General features: G+C 51.8%; 1 protein-coding gene across 1 annotated transcript in view; it reads right to left on the bottom strand.

Annotated features, from left to right (window-relative positions):
* Positions 1-6,838: 6,838 nt before the first annotated feature.
* Positions 6,839-23,473, bottom strand: part of KCNJ5 (potassium inwardly rectifying channel subfamily J member 5) — a 24,826-nt gene continuing 8,191 nt past the window's right edge. The window contains exons 2-3 of the mRNA XM_024740799.1: positions 11,115-12,053; positions 6,839-7,733 (exon numbers count right to left, since the gene is read on the bottom strand). Of these exons, the coding sequence (XP_024596567.1) occupies positions 7,411-7,733; positions 11,115-12,051 (1,260 nt within the window). The 5' untranslated portion in view covers positions 12,052-12,053 and the 3' untranslated portion in view covers positions 6,839-7,410. The remainder of the gene's footprint in view (positions 7,734-11,114; positions 12,054-23,473) is intronic.

Genomic DNA, 23,473 nt, shown 5'->3' with positions numbered 1-23,473 from the left:
GTACAACCAAAAAAAAAAAAAAAAAAAAATACCAACAAGTGGCCTAGTAGTTAGGATTCCAGACTTTCACTGCTGTGGCCCCAGGTTCCATCCCTAGTTGGGAAACTGAGATCCTGCAAGCCACGCAGCTTGGTGGCCAAAAAAAAAAAAAGGGAAAAGACAATAAGTGCTGGAGAGGGTGTGGAGAAAAGGGAACCCTCCTACACTGTTGGTGGGAATGTAACTTGGTAAAGCCACTATGGAGAACAGTATGGAGTTTCCTTAAAAAAACTAAATATAGAACTAGCATATGATCCGTGAGCATGGTTATTTAAGAGGCGATTTGGAATGCGACCATGACATTCGGTGTGTGCACACAAAGGGCTCCTTAATGCATGCACTTATCAACCACGTTCTTACTACCAGCAGCCTCACGTCCTCAGCCCTGGATTTCTCCACTTACACTGTTGCCACGGGATAGAAGAATGATGCTCAAAGTACCATGTGCCCACATTCTCATTAATTCCTCCCCTGTGATTTAGGGTGTTTGCCTTCACTAAGAGAGTCGAGGTTATTTTAGTAGCAGTTTCTGAGTAAATGTAAATAGTTCCTTAGAGAAAAAGTCTAAAATATTTCTGTTTCTGAAACTCCTTCCTAGACATTTATCCGCCGTACAGAAGTCAGCACGCTTTACAGCTGCACCTAAGGGTCCAAAGGGATGCCCAGGGCACGCATCTCACCCTGCTTCTCTGACTGGCACAAGCGAAGACTGGACCTTCTGGGCAAGGTCAGTTTTCTGAGGAAAAGGTTCAGATTTTTGCGTTTTCCTAGAAACCTGTGTGTAGTTCTCCTTCCTCAAATTGTGATTCAGGCTTGAGTGGCAAATGTGTCTATTGAGGGGACATTGGTTGCCCCCTGACTTGGAGTTTCCCTTCTGATACTGAACAGTCTTTGCGGTACGATCCCCAGCAAAGAGGCATCCCTGCAGGCGAACAGCCAGCCGTTCCCAGAACTTCCTGGCCTTTGTGCGTGTTTTGTATTCCACATCACCACCGTGAAGGCCATCTCACCCTCAGTATTACCAGGTGCTTTTGCCCAAGGCTAATTTACCTGCTATGGCCTTGGTCACATGCACTGATCTGCTTTTGCTTACATATGGACTGAATGGTTGTGTCCCCTCCAGATTCACATGTTGCAATCCTGACCCCTAAGGTGATGGTACAAGGAAGTGGGGTCTTTGTAGCTGACTAGGTGATGAGGGTGGAGCCCTCACAAATGGCATCTGTGCCCTTGTAAAAGAGACCCTGGAGAGCTCCCTCACCCCTTCCACTGTGAGAAGATACAGTGAGAAGACAGCAGTGTATGAACCGGGAAGCAGGCTCTCATCAGACACCAAATCTGCCGGAACTTTGATCTTGGACTTCCCAGCCTACCAAACTGTGAGAAATAAATGTTTGTTGTGTAAGCCACCCAGTCTGTGGTATTTTTGTCATAGCAGCTGGACCAGCCTAAGCCATGCCTGGGCACATGGGTGGGCCACAGAGCCAGACAAGGAAGATGCTCCCACACATCAGTGCTGCATTTCCTCCACAACTGAAAATACCGCGTCCCATCCTAAATCAAAGCCCTGGAGAGCTGTTTTATCCTTTCAGAATGGTTTAAGTGAGGGACGTTTCCTTAACCTATTTCGTAGATCTGAACTGTTCAATTCCCATCGGGTGGACTGAGCAGAAGGGAAGCCAATTGTAAATCCTCTAATGATAATCTTGGCAGAGAGATTGGCCTTCACTTGAAAATGCTTGAAGTCCTGTGCCCATGACACACCGCAGCCTCCTCTGCCCCTCCCCCATTCTTCAGTAAAATCAATCCTTTTGCTAATTAATGTGATGAATGCAGACACCAGTGCAGGGGCTTGCTGCACTGGGTGCTTTTAGACACTCATTATTATTATTAGTGTTTTAACATCAGTCTCTAGGTCCATCCACCTCACTACAAATAAGTCAATTTCGTTTCTTTTTATGGCTGAGTAATATTCCATTGTATATATGTGCCACATCTGCTTTATCCATTCATCTGTCGATGGACACTTAGGCTGCTTCCATGTCCTGGCTATTGTAAATACAGCTGCAATGAACATTGTGGTACATGACTCTTTTTGAATTATGGTTTTCTCAGGGTATATGACCAGTAGTGGGATTGCTGGGTCGTATGGTAGTTCTATTTGTAGTTTTTTAAGGAACCTCCATACAGTTCTCCATAGTGGCTGTGTCAATTTACATTCCCACCAACAGTGCAAGAGGGTTCCCTTTTCTCCACACCCTCTCCAGCATTTATTGTTTCTAGATTTTTGATGATGGCCATTCTGACTGGTGTGAGATGATACCTCACTGTAGTTTTGATCTGCATTTCTCTAATGATTAGTGATGTTGAGCATCCTTTCATGTGTTTGTTGGCAATCTGTATATCTTCTTTGGAGAAATGTCTATTTAGGTCCTCTGCCCATTTTTGGCTTGGCTTCTTTGTTTTTTTGATATTGAACTGCATGAGCTGCTTGTATATTTTGGAGATTAATCCTCTGTCAGTTGCTTTGTTTGAAAATATTTTCTCCCATTCTGAGGGTGGTCTTTTGGTGTTGTTTATGGTTTCCTTTGCTTTGCAAAAGCTTTTAAGATTCATTAGGTCCCATTTGTTTATTTTTGTTTTTATTTCCATTTCTCTAGGAGGTGGGTCAGAAAGGATCTTGCTGTGATTTATGTCATAGAGTGTTCTGCCTGTGTTTTCCTCTAAGAGTTTTATAGTGTCTGGCCTTACATTTAGGTCTTTAATCCATTTTGAGTTTATTTTTGAGACACTCATTATTTAGGTAGTGTAGATTCTGAATATTTATTATTATTATTATTATTTTTTTTTGGTTCATATGGCATGCAGGATCTTAGTTCCCCAACCAGGGATAGATAGAACCTACACCCCCTGCAGTGGAAGCGTGAAGTCTTAACCACTGGACAACCAAGGAAGTCCCAGATTCTGAATATTTAACATGAAAGAGTGTGTGAGAATGATCTGGGGGAGGGAATGAATGTGCAGGAGAAACACATCGCTCACATCCTCTGGGTGATGGTACCCTCATCCTGCCCTTGGCCTGAGGCTGAGCCCTGACCCCTGGTCCAGCTCTCTACCTCCAGTTTCCTTACCCAGAATCCACCTCCACTCTAGTTTAGATATTGATACTGTGTTTTTAGACTGGTGAAAACAAGAAGGACAAGTTTGCTTAAACTGGCAGTGAATTCGAATGGGAAACCAACGGCCATCTACTTAAAACGAGAAAAAGTTCTGTTAAGATCAAATCCACTTTATTGGATGATTTTTTTTTAGCGGTGTAATGGTGTTCTTTTTAATAAGAAGACTGACGAATCCTACACTGGGCAGAAGGGATTTGACACAGGAGTTTAAGAGGATGTCATTAGCAAAAACCAAGTTGAGCAGGATAAGTGGCTTCTTCCCCAAAGCAATGACTACCCATCTAATCTCTTTTCACAGCTCATTAACTCTCTCAGGATCAGAAAAGAGGTGTTTCCCAATTATCCTGCCACAGGAGAACATTGCTAGGGGCTGGAAGCTGACAGTCCACAGCAGGGCACAGGGGGCCGGAAGAGGTGGGCGTCCTTACCTCTGCAGCCGAGCTCAGGAGCTGCCCTGGGGGCGGTGTTATGTAGGATGATGGCACATCTGTGTTTGTTTGGGAGACTCTGTTGGACCCAGAGGCCCTGCCTCCTCTGATTACCTGTGGCCTTGAGCAAACGAACTAACCTTGCTGAACCTCAGTTATCTCTTTGGTAGCAAGGGGTTCCCAAGAGCTTCTCTGCAGTGTTTTGAGAAATCAGTGCCATCTTCCGGGCAAGGGCCTAACCCATCGCCGGGCACGTAGTAGGTGCACAGTAAATGGTGTTTGCGCAGAGATGTGTTCAGGGCATATTCTTAGACAACAACAGGCAACTTTTGGTGTGTGGGGGGGTTCGTTTTAGTTTCTGGCAACTTCCGTACAAAAACTTCGAGTTTCTGTGGCTCTCAGCTCGCGGGAGACACAGGGCTGAGGCATGCTGGAAGGCAGGCGTGGGACCAGCATGTCGCAGAAGGTGCCGGCTGTTACCGATCACAAGCAGGAGGGCTCCCCCAGACGGACAAGGGCTCCTTCCCCTCCGTCAAGGCCAGCTGCTCCGGCCAGGGCCTCAAGCAGCATGAGGAAATGACAGAAAGTGCACAGCACTGCACAGCAAGGGTGGCACCTGGAGGGGAGAGTCACGGGCAAAACCCATTCAACCTGGCCCAGGACCAGGGGCCTTTGGGCAAGGCTGTGGAGACCTAGCAGGGTGTCAGACTGATGGCGAGAGGATGACTAGGGGGGACTTACCTTCTTCTGAGCTCCTGGGGGCTCTCCCTTACAGGGAACGGCTCCAGATAGGAAGGACATGGAAGCTGAGGCAGGAAGTTAGCTCCCAAGGCTTTTAGGGTCTGACCCATGAGAACATTCTTTGGGATTTAGGAGATGCTGAGGCCTGTGGGAAGCCCCCCCTTACAGCCTGGCTCACCTCTCTGTGGCCCATCAGAGGCGATGGGTGATCTCAGAGCCGTGCAGCTAAGGGCTAGGACCCACAGGTGGCTTGTGGGCCGATGCAATGTTTTTAAAGTGATCTCCACTGAGGTTCTGACCTTCGTCAGGCTTTACATTGAGTGAGCCCATGTTTATACAAGAACTTCCGGAAAATGATTTGAAGAATGTTTCAAAACTTTAGTTAGATCAATTGGTCATCAAGAAAGGCTTGCCTTGGGATAAAAAGGGCAGTCGTCTTGCGTTTGAATTTTCTTGAGACAAAGCAGCTAACGTGTACACTGGGCTTACTACCTGCTTCATCCCAGTAGAGTGAGCTCTGGCCCATCAGAGGGCTTTGGGATAGGGTTGTGCTCTTCTCTTCCTCTTCTGTGGCCTCCACAGTGTCTGTAGTTGGCTGACGGACGTGCTGTGGCCCAGGTTCCTCGAAGCTACTGCCGAGCTAGGGAACAGGAGGATGGCTCGTGTGGCCACCTGGGGATGCTAAGGAGGCAGGTGTGAAACAGGCCCAGGACCCAGTCCAGCTGCAAGGCTAGCTTCTCCCATGGTTTCCCCATCCTTGCTTAGCTGCCTCACCGAGGGCTCTAAGCCTGCAGGCACTGATCGGTTTTGACAAAAGCAGCATTTAGATCTGCTGGGGGTGGGAGGGGCGAGGAAACAGTCCTGAAGTGCAAGCCTTGGACCTGGCGGGCCTGAGCTGAGGCCCTCCGGTCTGGCAGTTCCAGCTGTAGCTCCTCCAGCCCCAGGGCATCCGCTCTTCGTTACAGGCTCCCTGCCTTAGATTCCTGATTGTGAGCAGTGCCCCACTGGGGTGCGCCAGCCTGCCTGTTCCCTTTCCCCCAGAGGGCAGCATTCCAGCTCATTCCCCGTTCCCTCCAAGCCCTGCTTCACCCAGAAGGATGCCAGGAGCCAGGACTCAGCACCACGCCTCTGTCGGGTGCCCACTGCTCACTGATTTCCGGCGCCCACCTGTCCAGGTCCAGCCCCCGGGGCCCAAGCACCAGGGTGCCCCTCCCCCCAAGTGTGGATGCCTGCGTCTCTTCTCTGCAGCCCCAGGACCTGGAAAACCCAGCCCCAGGGGAACTGGGCCTGAGATCCAAACCCAGTCCCCTTGCTTCTGCCTCAGCTACCTGCTCGCAGTCCTAGGGAAGCCATTCGTGTCTGGGGCAGGAAGGTGCTTCCATTTTCAAAGGCCAGCCGAGCGCTGTGCAGTGGTGGTGAGGCCTCCCTAGTTCTGTGGCCAGAACATCTGACAGCTCTCTCCAGGTCTAGGTCAGCTAATGAGAAACCTGTCGGCCTCCGCCCATGCGAGACGTGCCCCATCGCTGTGACAGCTGCACCGTCTGTCCATCCTCTTCCTGCGCCTCTAGACCGGAAAGGAAAACCTTCTGCCATTGTCATTTTTTTTGTTGTTGTTGCCACATGGCTTGTGGGATCTCACTTCCCTGACCAGGGATTGAACCCGGGCCCTTGGCAGCGAAAGTGTCAAGTCCTAACCAATGGACTGCCAGGGAAGTCCCATGCCACTGTCCACTCAACTCTCTCTTAACGTTCACCCCCTCCCTGATTCTCCGTGTCTGCAAGGTGAGGGTGACGCCACCCCCCTCCCCTGGCCATCATCTCTGCTCTCCAGGCCTAGCCGCCGTGTTAGACTCCTGCCTGCCGGAGGGAGGCCCAGGGCCCAGGCCTAGGTGCCAGCTGAGGGTGGCCAGCCTGGGTTCAAAGGTGACGCCGCCTCTGCGGGCACCTCTCCCGTTGCTTCACGTCCATACATCGCCTGGTAACAGAGACTGAAGTCGGCGATCTCAGCGAAAATTGCTGCTGCTGCTGCTTTTAAAATTCGAGTTGCCCGCCTTTCTCTGTGTTTCTTCCCTCCCCCTCCCTGTTTCACACCGACTGGCTCATCCTGTCCTCTGACCTCAGCATTCTCCCTGGATCGCACCGTGGGATTTCTGAGATTGTGAGTTAAACCACAGTGAAGCTCAGAAGTACTTTGAGATTCTTGGGCCGACAGTCCCAGCAAAGATCCAGCTGCTGGGGTCCTCTCTTTGGTGGGAGGTGCAGGCACGGTGTGGCTGGGAAGGCCAGGGAGTGACCGACGGTGAGGCTGCACGTGCCCGAGGTGCTCTGCAGCCCAGGGCCCCGACTAAATGTTACCCAAAGGAAAGCAGTGATCTGTAGGCTACGTTAGACACGCAGAACACAACAGGGGAAAACACACACTTCACAGGTAATGCAGGGATCGTCCAGCAAGGGCCTTGCACTCTGTAGCGCACTAAGTGGTCACTGGTCACAGATTTGCAAGGAACTGCTGCAAGACGTGGATCAACCTTAACCCCGAAGTCTGTGAGCTCCCCCGAGGGCCGGGGGTTTGAGCTTCCGGGCAGGCAGAATCTCCCCGCCCTGAATCCACAAGCCCCAGGGTGATCAGAATGAGGGGAAGGGGGTGACAGCCCTCTCTAGGTGTCATCCCAGGAGGGGTTCTGCCAGTGGGTGTGTGAAACCCAAAGAGAAAGGTGATCCGGGCCAGTTGGCAGAGAGAGGGGTGTGAGGACAGAGGCCACCTGTGTGTTTCACTGTGGGGCAACCCCTCCTGGCCTGGCCCTTAGCCAGTGTGACAGAGGCCAGGGGAGAAGAAGCAGCACTGCCACGGGGACCCAGGCAAGAGCTGGGAGGTGCCAGGACTGGGTTACTGCTCCTCCCCACAGAGCCTAATGGCTCCTGGCTGACCCCCAGCACACTCGGCTGGTTCACCCTCCACCCCCAGCCTTGCAGCATCTGTGCTCACGAGCCCGTGAGGGGAGGTCGCGGGGAGAGTACCGTCCTCACACCAAGCCCCTGGTCTCCCGGGACCCACTCGGACCCTCAGGCTCTTCCTCTCCGTCCTGCTCAGCCTCTGCGTCCAGCTCTGCTCCAGCACAACCTGCTGGCAGTGGGGGACTGGGGAGGAACTGCAGGAGCCGGCCTTCCCGCTTCATTTCTGCCAGCTCCTTGGCACAGCAGCTGGGCGTGTTTGTTTCATAGGTGTCGTGGAAGGTGTTGTAGTCCACCTCATAGAAGCCCTTTTCCAGGGTGAGGACTGGAGTGAATCGGTGGCCCCAGAGCACCTCCGTATCCATGTAGGAGCTCCGTGCTTGGCAAGTCATGCCTGGGTGAACAGAAGGCACGTGTGTTAGGAGTGGCCACAGCTATCCATCCATCATCCACCTATCTATCCATCCATCTATTCACCTATCCATCCAATCACCCACCAATCAGTCATCCATCCATCCATCATCCATCCATCCAACCACCCTATCATCCATCCATCCCTCCATCCATCCATCCATCCATCTATTCACCTATCCATCCAATCACCCACCAATCAGTCATCCATCCATCCATCATCCATCCATCCAACCACCCTATCATCCATCCATCCCTCCATCCATCCATCCATCCATCTATTCACCTATCCATCCAATCACCCACCAATCAGTCATCCATCCATCCACCCACCCTATCATCCATCCATCCATCCATCCACCCTGTTATCCATCCCTCCATCCATCCAATCATTCATCAGGCACTTGTTGAACATCTTCTTTGTGCTAAGCATGATGCAGATAGAACGCTGAATAAGACACGGTCCTTGCCCCGAAGGAGCTCGAGGGGTGATGGAGGCAGAAAATTAGAAATTAACAATGCAAGATTTTGGAGTTGGTTCCTAGAGATTGGAGTGGATAATTCAGAAATGGACGTCGTTCCTGAAAATGAGTTAAGTTCTAGAAGAGTGAGACAAGAAAAGAGACAGGAAAAGGGTTTGAACAAAGATAAATTCAGCATGGCTGAACCCAGAGAAACTGACAGGCACTTAGAACACCCAGGGGTTGTTTTGGGTGGATACACATGGGCAGAAGCCTACGTGTGCGTACAAATACACACACACACACACACACACACACACACAAACTCACAGCATGGCTCCTTGATTGGACCATGCTCCAACGTCTCCATTCCCTGTCCGCTCAGCCCCGGCATGCCTGTGTTATTTTTAGGTGCTGCTTTCTCTCCAGAGAGGGCAGCTTTGTTTATGGATGAGGACGCCTTTGAGCTCAGGGTCATGGGGAAGCAGCTCTCTGATATTTAATCTTTCGGCCAAGGAAGGTCCTAGCTTGTGCTCTTCAGGGACTGAAGGAGACACCAGTTCCAGCCCCCCAGTTTGGACGTTCTCTGGCGGGAGTCTCAAACACACCAGACCCAGGGCAGAGGCTACTCCCACTCGGCGCTCCGGTGCTGGGCAACTCCAGTGCCCCACATGCTGCGGCTCGCAGCCTGTTCTCTGCTCTCAGGGTGCTGCCTGCACCAGGCCTCTCCCCTCGGTCCTTGGATAAGCCCCCCAGCTCAGCAGAGGTGCACAGACCCAAGCAGGGCACTGACCAGCCTAGACACGGGCCAGGTGTCTCTGGGGCCTCAGGGAAAACAGCAGGACAGGACCTCCACGGAAGCTTTGGGCCAACCCTCTTGGGGTCTTCCTGCCCTTCTTCTGTCCCATCGCTTGGGAGGGGGCTGCCCCATGGCTGGAAACCTACTTGTGTATCTGGCATCCATGTTCCAATGCACTTGGAAAGGACAGAAACCGCTCTGGGTGGCAGGCACTGTGCTTCCCACATGCTACTCCATTTCATCACTTAACCCCAGTGAGCCTGTGAAGTTTATCAGCCTCATCTTGCTAACGGGTTGAGCGATCTGCCCAGACTCACAGGCAGGCTGCACAGAGCCGTGCTGGTCAAACCTCGGCCTGAATCACAGCCCGCCCTTGGCTCCATAGGCGTGGCAACCAAGCTCTTAGAGATGCTGAGATCAGAGCCAGTGTGGGTGGGTGGTCTCCTTCTCTTGTCTCCCTGCAGAACCAGGGCTACCCAGGTCATGCGGGCAGAGGAGATCAGCCAGATGGGGCAGGCCTGACTTTGAGGCATCGTGAGGGAGAGGCCAGCAGGTGGCAGTGAGGGCGGGGCTGGGGCATGAGGGGCCGTGCTTAGGCACTGCTTTCCTGTTTGTCCCTGCGTCTCTGACCTGACCCCTCCTTTGTGGCCTCCAAGTGGAGCTCTTTTCCCAGAATCTCAGCCCACGTTCTGATCCGAGCCCGGCACCAAGGTCAGGGTGACCCGCAAGCCCCTGGCCCTGTGGGAGGAGGCTCCCTGCATGCCAGCTGTCCTGGCCCCTAGGGCTCCCTCGGCTGCCACCATATGCCGCGTGGCTAGCCTCGGCCCCCCGGCAGATGGCCAAGAAGCCCCCTCCGTCCAGGCCTCTGGAGCCTGTTCGCACCCCAGCCGGTTCCACTGGCTCCGATCGGGAGGGTTTGTGGCTGCCCGGTCCGAGTCTCCCACCCAGCTTCTCAGGAGGCCAGGAAGCCTTGTTTGGCCATCTTTGTGCCGGACCCCCAACGTTTTGGGGGAGAGTGTGGTGTGGCAGACAAGCTGTAGTCACAGACCTGAGCATGAACCCTTCCTGTCTGCAGAAAGCTGCTACCACATCTTTAACAGGAGCTTAAAGCCAGCCCTCCAGTGTTGTTTTCAGATTAGAAAAATATGTATATTCCGAGCTCAGGTGAGATTTCTGCAAGCCATCCTTAGGGTCAGACCTGTGGCTCAGACTCCTTCGTGAGTGAAGAGAAGGGGGGCAGGAGAAGGGGAGGAAGCAGAGGTGGGTGCAAGGTTAACGGGGGCTCCTCAGCCCAGGGAATACAGCGGGGACACGGGGTCCCCCAGGCCTTGGACTTCCCGAGCCCCGCACGGAGCTTGGCCTTGGGAAGCGCTCGGCTGCCCGTGAGTCAGTTGCTGGGCAGGGAGGGGCTGTCCGGACACGTGTGGGTGTGATGCATTGTTTTCTGCACACCTCGTGTTCATGGAGCCCTTTCCACAGGGAAGATGAGGGGCAGCCTGCTCCACAGGCGCCCACAGGGGCCCATAGGTGTCTCTCCCAAAAGAGGATTCTGTGACTTTGGGAACCTTGGGTTTGGGAAATGCCGCACCCTGTCCTCTCCTCAGGAGGTAATTCACACGTAAAAAGACAATGCCAAGTCCTACAGTAAGAAGCCGGTTCACCTTTGTTTAACCGGGAGTTTCCCAAAGTTATTTGCTCACAGAAGTCTCTTTGGGTGACACCACCTCCACGATAGCAGTTAGGTGTAGCCTGTTGGAAACCAATGCTGGCTTTGGGTCACCTGGCTTTGACCTGCATCCTGGCTCCATGACTTAGGAGCCCTTGCTCCTGGGCAAATAATTTGCCTGTGTCTCTGTTTCCATATCTACAACTGAAGGAAAACTATCTCACTCGCTGAGCTACTGCGAGTTTAGAGTCTAGAACGGGCCCAGACATTGGGCGGGTTCTGTACACCTTAGCTGCTCTCATCCCTCCATCTTGAGGAACGGTACCCCCCAGATCACCATGCAGGGGTCGGGCGGTTCAGCTGCCGTCTGGAGACTCCACCTTCTGGAGTCCTGGCAGTGGCCCGAGGGGAGGGGCCGAGGAGGAGAAAGCAGCTCACCTGTTGCCTCCACCATCCCTTCCAGGATGACCACGATTTCAAACTCCTCCTGATTCAGCTGGGCCCGCGACATCTCCCAGAAAGGGCTCTTCTCGTTGATCTCGTGAGAGATGATGAGCGGGGACACCAGGAAGAGGCGGTCGTCCCCCGTGTCGAAGCCCACGTTGATGTCGGTCTGGTTCAGCGGGATGAACTCCCCCTCCTTGGTCTGCCGGGACTTGATGAGCTTGGCGCGGATGGAGGCCTCCACGATGTGCGAGTTGCGAAGGTCGCCCACCCTGAACATGAGGCAGAGCTTCTCGTCCCGCAGGGAGATGACGGCGTTGCTGGAGAACATGAGGGTCTCGGCTCTCTTCTTGGGCTGGCTGATCTTGACGAACATGCACCCCACCATGAAGGCGTTGACGATGGAGCCGAGGATGGCCTGGACCAGAAGGAGGATGATGCCCTCCGGACACTTCTCCGTGATCACCCGGAAGCCGTACCCGATGGTGGTCTCGGTCTCGATGGAGAACAGGAAGGCAGACACGAAGCCACTGAGGTTTTCGACACAGGGGATCCACTCCCGGTCCCCGATGTGGTCCAGGTCACCCCGGATGTAAGCAATGAGCCACCAGATGAACCCGAAGAACAGCCACGTGACGGTGTAGACCATGGTGAAGACGAGCAGGTTGAAGCGCCACTTGAGGTCCACCAGGGTGGTGAAGAGGTCGCTCAGGTAGCGGTAGGTCTCCTGGACGTTGCCGTGGTGGACGTTGCACTTGCCACTCTTCTCCATGTAGCGCTGCCGGGGCTTCTTGCCCTCCGCCAGCAGGCGCGTGCGGTCGGTGGCAATGGGGATATAATCGCGGGCCTGCTTGGGAACCTTCTTAGAGTCCCTGGGAGTGACCCCAATCTCCATATCCTGGTTCATGGCATTCCTAGAATCGCCAGCCATAGCTGGGGTATGCTGAATTAAAGAAGACATCATCAGAAGGCCAATAGGCACAAGAAAAGATGCTCGACATCAGTTAATTATTGGAGAAATGCAAATCAAACTATGAGGTACCACCTCACAGCAGTCAGAATGGCCATCATTAAAAAGTCTACAAATAACAAATGCTGGAGAGGGTGTGGAGGAAAGGGAACCCTCCTACACTGTTGGTGGGAATGTAAGTTGGTGCAGCCACTGTGGAGAACAGTGTGGAGGTTCCTCAGAAAACTAAAAATAGAGCTACCATATGATCCAGCAATCCCACTACTGGGCATATATCTGCAGAAAACTCTAATTCGAAAAGATACGTGCACTCCCAATGTTCATAGCAGCACTATTTACAATAGCCAGGACATGGAAGCAACCTAAATGTCCGTCAACAGATGAATGAATAAAGAAGATGTGGTATATATATACAATGGAATATTACTCAGCCATCAAAAAGAGCAAAATAATGTCATTTGCAGCAACATGGTTGGACCTAGAGATTAACTTACTAAGGGGAGTAAGTCAAGAGAAAGACAAATACCATATGGTATCACTTGTATGTGGAATCTAAAATACGATACAAATGAACATATCTGCCAAACAAAAACAGACTCAAAATATAGAGAACAGATTTGTGGTTGCCAACGGGGAGCAGGGGCTGGGGGGAGGGAAGGAATGGGAATTTGGGGTTAATAGATGCAAACTATCATATACAGAATGGATAAAGAACAAGGTGCTACTGTATAGCACAGGGAGCTATCTTCAATATCCTGTGATAAACCATAATGGAAAAGAGTATGAAAAAGAATAGATATATGTATAACTGAGTTACTTTGATGTACAGAAGAAATTAACACAACATTGTAAATCAACTATATGTCAATAAAAAAAAAAAAAACATCATCAGTGAGGTGGACCATTCTGATTCAGAGACCCTGAACTTCAAGTTCACTCTGCCTTTGTGCCCTCAAAGGCCTCTCCTCTAGTGTACAATGGACCAATAGATGTGGACCAGCAGCAGCCTGGGAGATGCTCAGGGCGGGGACCATGTTCTCTTATATTATTCACTTATATCCCTGGTGCCTAGTACAGGTTCTAGCATATAATGGAAGCTCAATAGTTGTTTGTTGAATGAATAAATGAACACATTCCAGGTGCAAACTCCACATTTAGTGTCTAAAGGGTTTAAAGAAATCTGGGAGCAATTTAAAAACTAGTAATTGCAACACTTTATTAAATGGCTACCGTATTCCATGCCTGATACGTGGACAGTCACTTGTTATCGCCACAACAACCGGTGGGAGGGAGAGCTTGAGATCTCCGTTATAGAAAGACTGCACTATTTGCTCAGGCATCAGGCTTATTTCCAACAGTCTCTCTCCCTCCTATAGAATGTAAGCCCCCCACCCCCCGGCTCAATTTGGGGTCTGTTTTGTTCCCTGATACACCCCAAGTACCCACAGCAGAGCCTCGCACATACTTTGTACTCAAAAATTACTCTTGAATAAATGGATGAATTAATAAGAAATGAGTCCCAAAGAGGATAAGTGACATCCAGGTGGAAGAGCTGATATCTGGGTTCTGGCTGGTCAGGCCCAAAGTCTATGCTGTTTCCTTTATCCCTCCCTGTCTTCCGTCTTTTCACCTGAGATCTTAGCAGCAGACAGAAAGGAAAAGGCAACACGTGTCTGATTCACCTTGCGCTCACTCCTACCGTCTGAGCCGAAGGTCTGTGGCCGTTTGAACCTTTACGAATATGAAAAATTGCTGTGTAGACCCACCATTAAAAATTCGGATACAGTAATTCCCTGCCCTCTAAGAAATTGAGATGGGCGGGATGTTAATGCCCCAAGGTTTTCAAAAGGGCTAGAAGATATTTTTGGAGTATATGCTGCCCTTTAAACACCCAGAATCCTGTAGTATTCAGTCTACCGTGTTTCTGATATTGTGCCCACAGTCATTTAAAATGCTCCCAAGACCCTGATGAAGCTGGGCAGGACCGTGAGATCGCAACAGCAATAGCTTCAGTGTCTGCCCAGGCACCTCGCTAAGACACTAATATCATATGGGCTCATTTACTCCTCACAACAGAGCTCTTACTCCAGTACTGTTATCATCACTCCATTTTCAGACGAGGAAAATGAAGCTCGGGTGGTGAGTGGCTGACTTAGGTTTGGGATCTAGGTCTGTCTGGCTCCAGCCCAGGGGGTTCACAGCCCCCAACACCCAGTGGCCTGCAGACCTTGAGGTTCCAAGGAGCAGACTGAGACTGATGAGCTGCTCCTTCCAGAAGGTTCTAGGAGCTTCTGATCCTGGGGATCCTATCATTCAGCCCTTCTTCATCTTTACAAGCAAGTTCTTGACTTCACAGTTACGTCCCTGCCCAGGAAACTGTGTCCCTGATAGCACAACCTACAGGAATGTTCTATAAACCACGAGCCAACTGCCTGATTGACTGAGTGAGGGAGAGCTCACCCATCACAGAGAGGCAGACCTTTCCTCTGCTGCCTGAGTGGCTGCAGCAATTCCAGGGTAACCTTTAAAATATCATGTGGAAGGGTCGTAGGAAGTGCTGTGCGTCTCAGACGTCCACCGGCCATTTCCCGTTCTGCAGAGGCCACCTGCTCCTCGTCTGCCTCGCGTGGTAGTTGCAAAGATAACTGGAGCTAGGAGGGCATGCTTGCTGCTGCCTTGCAGAATCCCAAGCACGATTTTGCTCTGCCCCTTAGCCAGGAGACCGTGTACTGAACACTCGACCAGAGAGTGCCCAGAAATGGGGAGAAAGGCTGCCGATCCTGAGGCTCTGGGTGCTCCTGGGGACCCCAGCTGCCGGAACGCAGGTGGGGGTCCGTGAGGAGCGCTGCCCGTGACTGGGCAGGGCAGGGTCAGCACCGGCAAGAATGAGTCACCGGCTAGGGCGCCTGGAAAACACATTAGCTGCCCTCAGCTCTTTCAGGAAAGGAGCTTTCTGATTTTCTGCTCTGCTTCCTTCTTTACTTTTCAGCATACGTTCTTGCAGGAGAAGGCCTTGTTCTGTGATGGAAACAGAAAAAGGCTTTCCGGGACACCTCAGCCCGGATCTGAAAACGTTTTGTGTCCAGCAGACAGGAAAAGAGGTTGGCTTCTGATTTGATATTGGCACCCGTTCTCCACGCGAGCTCGAACGCTCTGCGGGAGTTATTGCTCATTCCACCCAGGGTGAGATCTGGATTCTAGCTCAGCTTCCAGCACACCTGCTCTGTGATCCAAAGTAAAAGTCTTAACTTTCTTTGCTTCAGTCGAATCTGCTATAAACCTCGGATAACATTCTCCACCCCTCCAGTCCTGGAGGCCATTACGGGGACCCAGGGAAAGAATATACGAAAATAAACGTAAGTATAAGTATAAATGTGAAGAGTTACAAACTCTCCTTGAACTGAAATTTAATGCAATTTCCCAATAACACCATTTTAAAGAAGACAGAGGCCGGGAGCATCTAAGTCAAGTATTTAAAGCTCCAGTGTGCAACCTGCAGGGCAGGTATCAGGCAGGGTCCCTTGACTACCTGGATTCCTTCTAAGGGTAAGCAAATTGCCCACCCTAGAAATCTTGGTTTCCAGCGCTGTGGCCCAACAAGTCAAAGGGTTTTCTCAGACAATGAAGATTCTTTAATCGGGTTTCCAAGATCCATTCTATTAATTTATGCATCCATCGAGCAAACACTAATTGAAGAGCTATTAATAGTTCAACTTGCATGCTAAGAGCTTGTGACAAAGCAGTAAGATGAATGCAGACCCAGGCCTTGTATAGTTTGTATTCTAGCATTGCCTCTTTGAACCCAGGGGTCTGTGGAGACAGAGGCAGGGAGAAAGTGTTGGCCTGGCCGTGGCCAGCTGCGTGTGGGCACCGCTGTCTGCAGAGCCAGGAAGAGGGCCTGACTTGAGCAAATCCCATTCAGTCTCAGCAAGCCCACCTCTTCATCTTCATCTTTCATTCCCTCCCGCGTCCCTGAATGGAAAGCTGTGCCGAGACACGATGAAAGGTCTTGGGAAAGACAGAGCTTCAAGTCCAGCAAAGTGCTTGAATCTCTTTGATATAAAAACACAAGTGGAGAAAGACTCAAAAGAGGCACAGTCAGAGGCAGTTGTATTTTAGATAATGCATGAGTGAATCTGACACCCATTTAAATGCACCTCTGCATTAAGAATTCCCAAAACTCCTCTCACGCCCCAGTGAAGAAAACTCTGTGTCATGGGGGTATTTTAGAAAGTCATGGACGCAGAAGTTTGATAGAAACTGAACTTGGGGGCCAGCAGGGCTTCCTGAAGACAGCACTGGCCTGGGAATCTTGTCTCAGACTCAGTTTCCCTACTGTGAAATGGGCATAGCAGGCGCTCTTAGCAATTTCCTCCTTTCTCTCTTAGATACACTGGATCAAAGTCTGAGTTCCCTGAGATTTGGGATTCGGTGTGAGATTGGAGGAAGAGTTATGGAGGGAATATACCCAGTTCTCAGACTGAGATACTTGTCTACTGTTCTATATGAGTCTATACGGCTGTACTGCTTGTTACATATGAAAAGACTCCAACCTCGTTGATGAATAAGTTGCTCCAGTGCCCTCAAAGACCCTCAGGGTGAGCAGGAAGTATAAAAGGTCTTACCAGTAGAGTATGTACTTGGAACAGAGAGAGCACATGAGAGTAGGAAGAATTCTTTAAATCTTACCTACATCTTTTTTTTTTTTAAATTATTTATTTATTTGGCTGCATTGGGTCTTAGTTACGGCACGCACGCTTTTCGTTACAGCACTCATGCTCTTTGTTGTGGCGCTCGGGCTTCTCTCTAGTTGCCGTGTGTGGGCTCTAGAGTGCGTGGACTTAGTTGCCCAGTGGCAGGTGGGATCTTAGTTCCCCGACCAGGGATCGAACCTGTGTCCCCTGCATTGGAGGGCGAATTCTTAACCACTGGACCACCAGAGAAGTCCCGAGAATAGGAAGAATTCTGAGAGGCCCCCATGACTCCTTTCCCCATACACTCCCTGTACATCCCCGGACGTGGGGATGGGGTTCTCACTCTCGTGACTGGGTTTTGTGCTAGCCCAGTTGACTCTAAGCAAGGCAGATTGTTTGGGGGTGAGCCAGACCTAGTCAGAGAAGCCCTTAAAAAGACTGGGCTTTTCCTGAAGCAGGACACTGGAGGCATGAAAGGAATTTGACGAGACAGGTGTTTCCTTTGCTGGCTTTCAAGACAGAGGTCAGACTGAGATACTTGTCTACTGTTCTATATGAGTCTATACGGCTGTACTGCTTGTTACATATGAAAAGACTCCAACCTCGTTGATGAATAAGTTGCTCCAGTGCCCTCAAAGACCCTCAGGGTGAGCAGGAAGTATAAAAGGTCTTACCAGTAGAGTATGTACTTGGAACAGAGAGAGCACATGAGAGTAGGAAGAATTCTTTAAATCTTACCTACATTTTTTTTTTTTTAAATTATTTATTTATTTGGCTGCATTGGGTCTTAGTTACGGCACGCACGCTTTTCGTTACAGCACTCATGCTCTTTGTTGTGGCGCTCGGGCTTCTCTCTAGTTGCCGTGTGTGGGCTCTAGAGTGCGTGGACTTAGTTGCCCAGTGGCAGGTGGGATCTTAGTTCCCCGACCAGGGATCGAACCTGTGTCCCCTGCATTGGAGGGCGAATTCTTAACCACTGGACCACCAGAGAAGTCCCGAGAATAGGAAGAATTCTGAGAGGCCCCCATGACTCCTTTCCCCATACACTCCCTGTACATCCCCGGACGTGGGGATGGGGTTCTCACTCTCGTGACTGGGTTTTGTGCTAGCCCAGTTGACTCTAAGCAAGGCAGATTGTTTGGGGGTGAGCCAGACCTAGTCAGAGAAGCCCTTAAAAAGACTGGGCTTTTCCTGAAGCAGGACACTGGAGGCATGAAAGGAATTTGACGAGACAGGTGTTTCCTTTGCTGGCTTTCAAGACAGAGGAGCATTGTGGCGAGGAATGTGGGTGGCCCTCAGGAGCCAAGAGCAGCCCCTCATTGACAGCCAGCAGGGGAACGAGGACCTCAGTCCTACAGCCTCAAAGAACGAGATTTTGCCACTAGCACAGGAGCCGGAGGAGGGCCTGAGCACCAGATGCCGTGCAGCCGCTGACACCTGGGTTTTGGCCTTGTGAGACTCTGAGTGGAGAACGTGATCACGTGGTGTCTGGACTTCTGACCTTCAGAACCGTGAGCCGACCAATGGCGTTTTAAACCAGTATGTCTGTGGTCAGATGTGACGGCAGAAATAAGCAACTAAAACACGACAGAAGAGGAAACCAGGTAATGACAAGTTAGGCACCGGATTGCCCAGCTTCCTACTTTACCTTGAGCTGAGGGACTTCCAGGGAAGTGACTTCTCTGTAAGCCTCAGTTACTTTATCTGTAAAATGGGGACAATAATAGGGCCGCAAAGAGGGTTGCTGCGATGATGAAATGAAAGGTGTGTGCACAGTGCATGGCTGATGGGAGCTCTTCGAAGTGGTAGCTCTGTTATCCTCTGTCTGGGGATGGGGGTGGGAGTTGTGGGGGGCAGGAGAGCTTCAAGCATTAAGGATGAGGAAGGAGGACCACCAGGGCCCTGTGCCTGCCGCACCAGCATCGTGCCGCCGTGTGGCTTCATTTCATTCACTCCTGCGAGGAGGGCATCGTCTTCATTTTACGAAGGCAGGAGCTAGGAGAAAGCTTAAATAACACGCCCAGAGTCACACAGCGTCTGCTGGGAGCTAAGACCCAACGCAGTGTCTAGATTCCACAGCGGCTGCACCAGATTGGTGCAGAGGTCTTAGATGGCTCTGGTCTCTGTGGGGTCCTGGTGGGGAACCCCTCACTCTCTTTCCCCAGAAGCCGTGCCTGAAGAACTTTTTAAGAACCTTCACTTTAGGTTCTTTTCACACCGAGGCAGAGACGGTTCCGGTGCTCAGATCAGGGCGTTTCTCTTGCTTGGGACCTGCCTTCTCCACACAGGAGCGTGGGAAGAGGCGGAGGGGAGGCACCGGGGCTTGGGGGACAGGGGACCCCTGAGCGCAGTGGCCTGAGCATGGAATCCGGGTCACCAGCCTGGCTTTCCGTGACCAGGACCCCTCTTCTCCCAGCCACCTGTCTCGGGCCAAATACCCCCACTGGGCTTGGAAAGGGCAGCTCTGGCCTCCTTCCTGCCTTGTGGTCCCTGGACAGTTCAGAGGCCCGGGAAGAAGCTGCAGGCGCCTGGCCTCAGCCCACGGGCCGCTCACCTGGAGCCTGGTGTAGAAACAGCAGAGAGAGAGGCCAGGGCCCATGGACACGGGAGACCCAGGGGCTGGCCCAGCATGGGTGGGACTGGCCTGGAAACTGATGGCGGAGTAAATCCCTCTTCAACCGGGAGAAATCGGCCAGCAGCTCCAGCCCCTAGAGCCTGGGTGCAAACCGCACGATGGGCTGGCTCCTCCCAGCCCTGGCTTCCCAGCTTTCACGATTACTAACCTTGAAAACGAAAACAGAACTCTTTGTAGTGCATTCTGAGTTTTAATGGCCAAGAGTCAGAAGTAATACATCTTGAAAAACCCAGTGGATATTTTGTTTAAAAACCTCATCATTTTGCAGCTATTTGCAGCTATCAACTTAGGTGCGAGTCTATTCTCTGTTTCCTGGATGTTTTGTGGTTTTACTTCTTGAACCCAAGCTTGAAAAGTATCTGGGTGGCACCACACGTGTGAAAGCCCGCTGGAAACCGTGGCACACGAGAGTCATTCATTCAGTCAGTCAGTCAGTGAGCCGGTGACCCTCACCGAACATCCCCTGCAAACGTGCGTGATCGCCCTGGGGCTGTAGGAGGTGGAGTGGCAGTTCACCCCTTTCCTGCACTTTCCATTCACATTCCCAGGGCTCTTGTTCAAACGCAGATTCGGATGCAGTAGCTCTGGGGTTCCCAGAATCTGCCTTTTCTCAAGGAGCTCCCAGTGACCTTGATGCTTCCGGTCAGCTGGGGGCTGGACGCCATGCTGAGGCCCGGGTCCCACAGCCCAGAAGCCCGAGCCTGGCCACTCTCATGGCCATGGAGACTGAGGACCCCTGCTCTATTTTCTGCCCTCAAGGAGCTCACGGAATGGTGGGGACACACAGACAGACGGTACGATGGAGAGTGACAGAGGGACCATGGCACAGTTCTTGATTCAGCTTGGCCTGAGTGGGCGAGGAAGAGTAAGGAAAGACGTGCTGAAGAGGATGACCAGCGGGTGGGGTGAAGTGAGCCTTCTTTTTTTTTTTTTTTTGCGGTACACGGGCCTCTCACTGTTGCGGCCTCTCCCGTTGCGGAGCACAGGCTCCGGACGCGCAGGCTCAGCGGCCATGGCTCACGGGCCCAGCCGCTCCACGGCATGTGGGATCCTCCCAGACCGGGGCACGAACCCGTGTCCCCTGCATCGGCAGGCGGACTCTCAGCCACTGCGCCACCAGGGAAGCCCCTCGAGGTGAGCCTTCTGGACATGAGACCCGGGAGGGGCCCCTCATAAAAGCTCATGTACTTAACACCCACTACATGCCACCGCTGTGCTGGGTGCTTTTAGTGCATTGTCTCATTTGGTGCTCAGATATCTCAGCAGCCTCATTTACAGATCACAAAAGCAGAGTGATTTAGTAACTCGCTTAAGCCCACTCAGTTATTAAGAGGCAGGACTAGACATGTTTGACTCTAAATGCAGTTCTAAAACACCTGGTCCAGGAGGCAGCTGACGACACATTCCGATCCGTGCTTGGAAACCAATTCATGATTTACTGCTGTGCTACCCGTTCTGCCTGGGCTGCAGAGTGGAGCTGGGGCCCCCCTCTCCTCCATCCACCCTCCTGCTTTTCTCCTGAGCTGAAAGCTCCCCGTGCTTACATCTGCTCCTGGACATTTTCTCACCGCAGCAGTATTTGCTCACACAGGTCCCCAGTTGCTCCAAGGAGACAGGGTGTCCACATATCCCAGCCAACACCGGGTGTCTTGGTGTAAATCACCAAGCGCCCCTTTCACTCCCAGAAGCATCTCTGTGTGGATGCTCTGGGCTCTCCGAGGGCAGAGACCACTAGCCGGTGGCCACTGATCTCGCTGTGAATGACTCTGGCTGGACTTTCCTGCATGTCAGGTGTGCCTGCCTCTGCCAGGAGTGGATCCAATACCTGTCCCTCCTGAATGGGATGGGCATGCTGTAGTGACCAGAACCCAGGAGGCTGGTGCCCAACTCTGCCGCCTCCAAAGGCAGATGAGTGAGGTCAGCGAACAGAGCTGCTGCTTCTCTGAACACAGACACACCTCATGTGCGTACTGACCAGACAATGTGCTTTCTCTTATTTTTATTCAAATGTGAGACTTCTCAGACCTTCTTTTCCACATTTTTGATAAAGAAAAAGATTTTAAAAGATATAATTCCTATTCTAGGAAAAGCAATTATACAAACCCATGGTAAATCAAAACTTGCTCTGGGGGAGGCTTCCCTGGTGGTGCAGTGGTTGAGAGTCCGCCTGCCGATGCAAGGGCCACAGGTTCGTGCCCCGGTCCGGGAAGATCCCACATGCTGCGGAGTGGCTGGGCCTGTGGGCCATGGCCGCTGAGCCTGCACGTCTGGAGCCTGTGCTCCGCAACGGGAGAGGCCACGGCAGTGAGAGGCCCGTGTACCGCAAAAAAACAAAACAAAAAAAAACAAAAAAAAAACTTGCTCTGTGTCTTGGGGGCACCATAGGGAGTGGTGGGGACTGAGGTGAGCAAAGTACACGTGTGGTGCTACAGGGGGCAGCGTTACTCAGCTCCAGCTAATTACTGTCACGCAAGAATGTGGAGCTGGTTCTGCAACATCTTCCACTTCCTTTTTCTAGAAAAGCTAGAAATGAAGACTTTTCAACAGGAAATTTCTTTTTTTCAATGTTGACAACTAATTCAACGATTTCTGAAACACCGAGCGAGCCAAAAAAAATCCGTCTGTGAGTCAGATTCGGTCTGTCAACTGCCAATTTATACTCCTGGGCTCCCGAGGCAGAGAGAGGCTCCTTCCCCACGTGGACATGTTGGCTTGGACTTTGAGTTAGGCTGAGCGTGGTGTTAAGGGTTGTGGTCATGCCAATAAATTCTCCTCAGAGCCTCCTGTTTGCACTAATGAGTCTGCCATGTACACAGCCTGTCAGTCCTCAGTACGGAGGAAGCCAGGAGGCCGACGTAGGACTCACACGACAGCAAAGAGACAGGGAATGGGCTGCTGCTTCGTTCCCACCGTGGTCCTAACCAGCCCCGTGCCCCCTCCCATAGCCTTGTCCCCCCTCCCCAGACCCCTCCGTCGTGCAGAGGGCTGCCGTGGCCTCCCTCTTCTCACCGTACATCCTCTGCCTACCTGCCTTCCCCTCCCAATCACACCCCTTGCAATTATGCTGCAGGAAGCAGGGTCTCCGGGAAGCCTTACGTTCTCCACTGATGGCAGAAGTGGTTCCCAGTGGGAAGAGATTCTGACTATAACTGCTTTGAGAAGGTGGAGGGAGCGCCCCCTCCGGGGTGGGGCGGTGGGCTGTGAGGCCAGGAGGTGGATCAGGTCAGGAGTTGTCCCTGGCTGGGACGTAATGGAGGCTGGTCATCCATCATTAGGGGATCCGGAGCCAGGAGGGCTGTAGAACTCAGCGGGAGGAGCGGGGTGGCCCCCAGGTGCTGGCTTGTGCCCAGGAGGCTTCTTGCTGTCGCAGGCTCACAAGGGCTCAGGACACGTGTGCTCCTTTTAGCCCTGCTCCTGGACCAATGCCCAAGAAAGAGGATTCTGCCGAGGTCTGCTACAGCACTCTGAACGTCGGCACCCCTCTCTCTGAGATGCAAAACTGTCCCGTGACAAGGAAAACAGATATCATATGATATTGCTTATATGTGGAATCTAAAAAAACGGTACAAATGAACTTATTTACAAAACAGAAATAGAGGCACAGATGTAGAGAACACACTTACGGTTACTAAAGGGGAGGGTGGGGAGGGATGAATTAGGAGATTAGGATTAATGTATACACACTGCTATATATAAGACAGATGACCAGTAAGGACCTACTGTAGAGCACAGGGAGCTCTACTCAGTACTCTGTAATAACCTGTGTGGGAAAAGAATCTAAAACAGAGTGGATATATGTATACGTATAACTGAATCACTGTGCTGTACACCTGCAACTAACAACATTGTAAATCAATTATACGCCAATAAAAATTAAACAGTCCCGTGACTGCATGAGGGGGGCATGTACCAGGAGAAGGGTGGGGGGCTTTCAGCGGAACGTGGAGGCGGGACCACGTGGATGGAGGAACAGGTCTCACCGGGCGGGACCCTTGGTCACCGCGATGTCCCTGCGCGTCACCGTCCTGACTGCTGAGCTGCTGAGAGGCTGCTG

Source organism: Neophocaena asiaeorientalis, unplaced genomic scaffold (assembly GCF_003031525.2).
Source record: "Neophocaena asiaeorientalis asiaeorientalis breed wild unplaced genomic scaffold, Neophocaena_asiaeorientalis_V1.1 scaffold308, whole genome shotgun sequence".
Taxonomy (NCBI): domain Eukaryota; kingdom Metazoa; phylum Chordata; class Mammalia; order Artiodactyla; family Phocoenidae; genus Neophocaena; species Neophocaena asiaeorientalis.
Note: the sequence above shows the minus strand (reverse complement) of the source record. Positions and strands in the feature narration are given on the sequence as shown.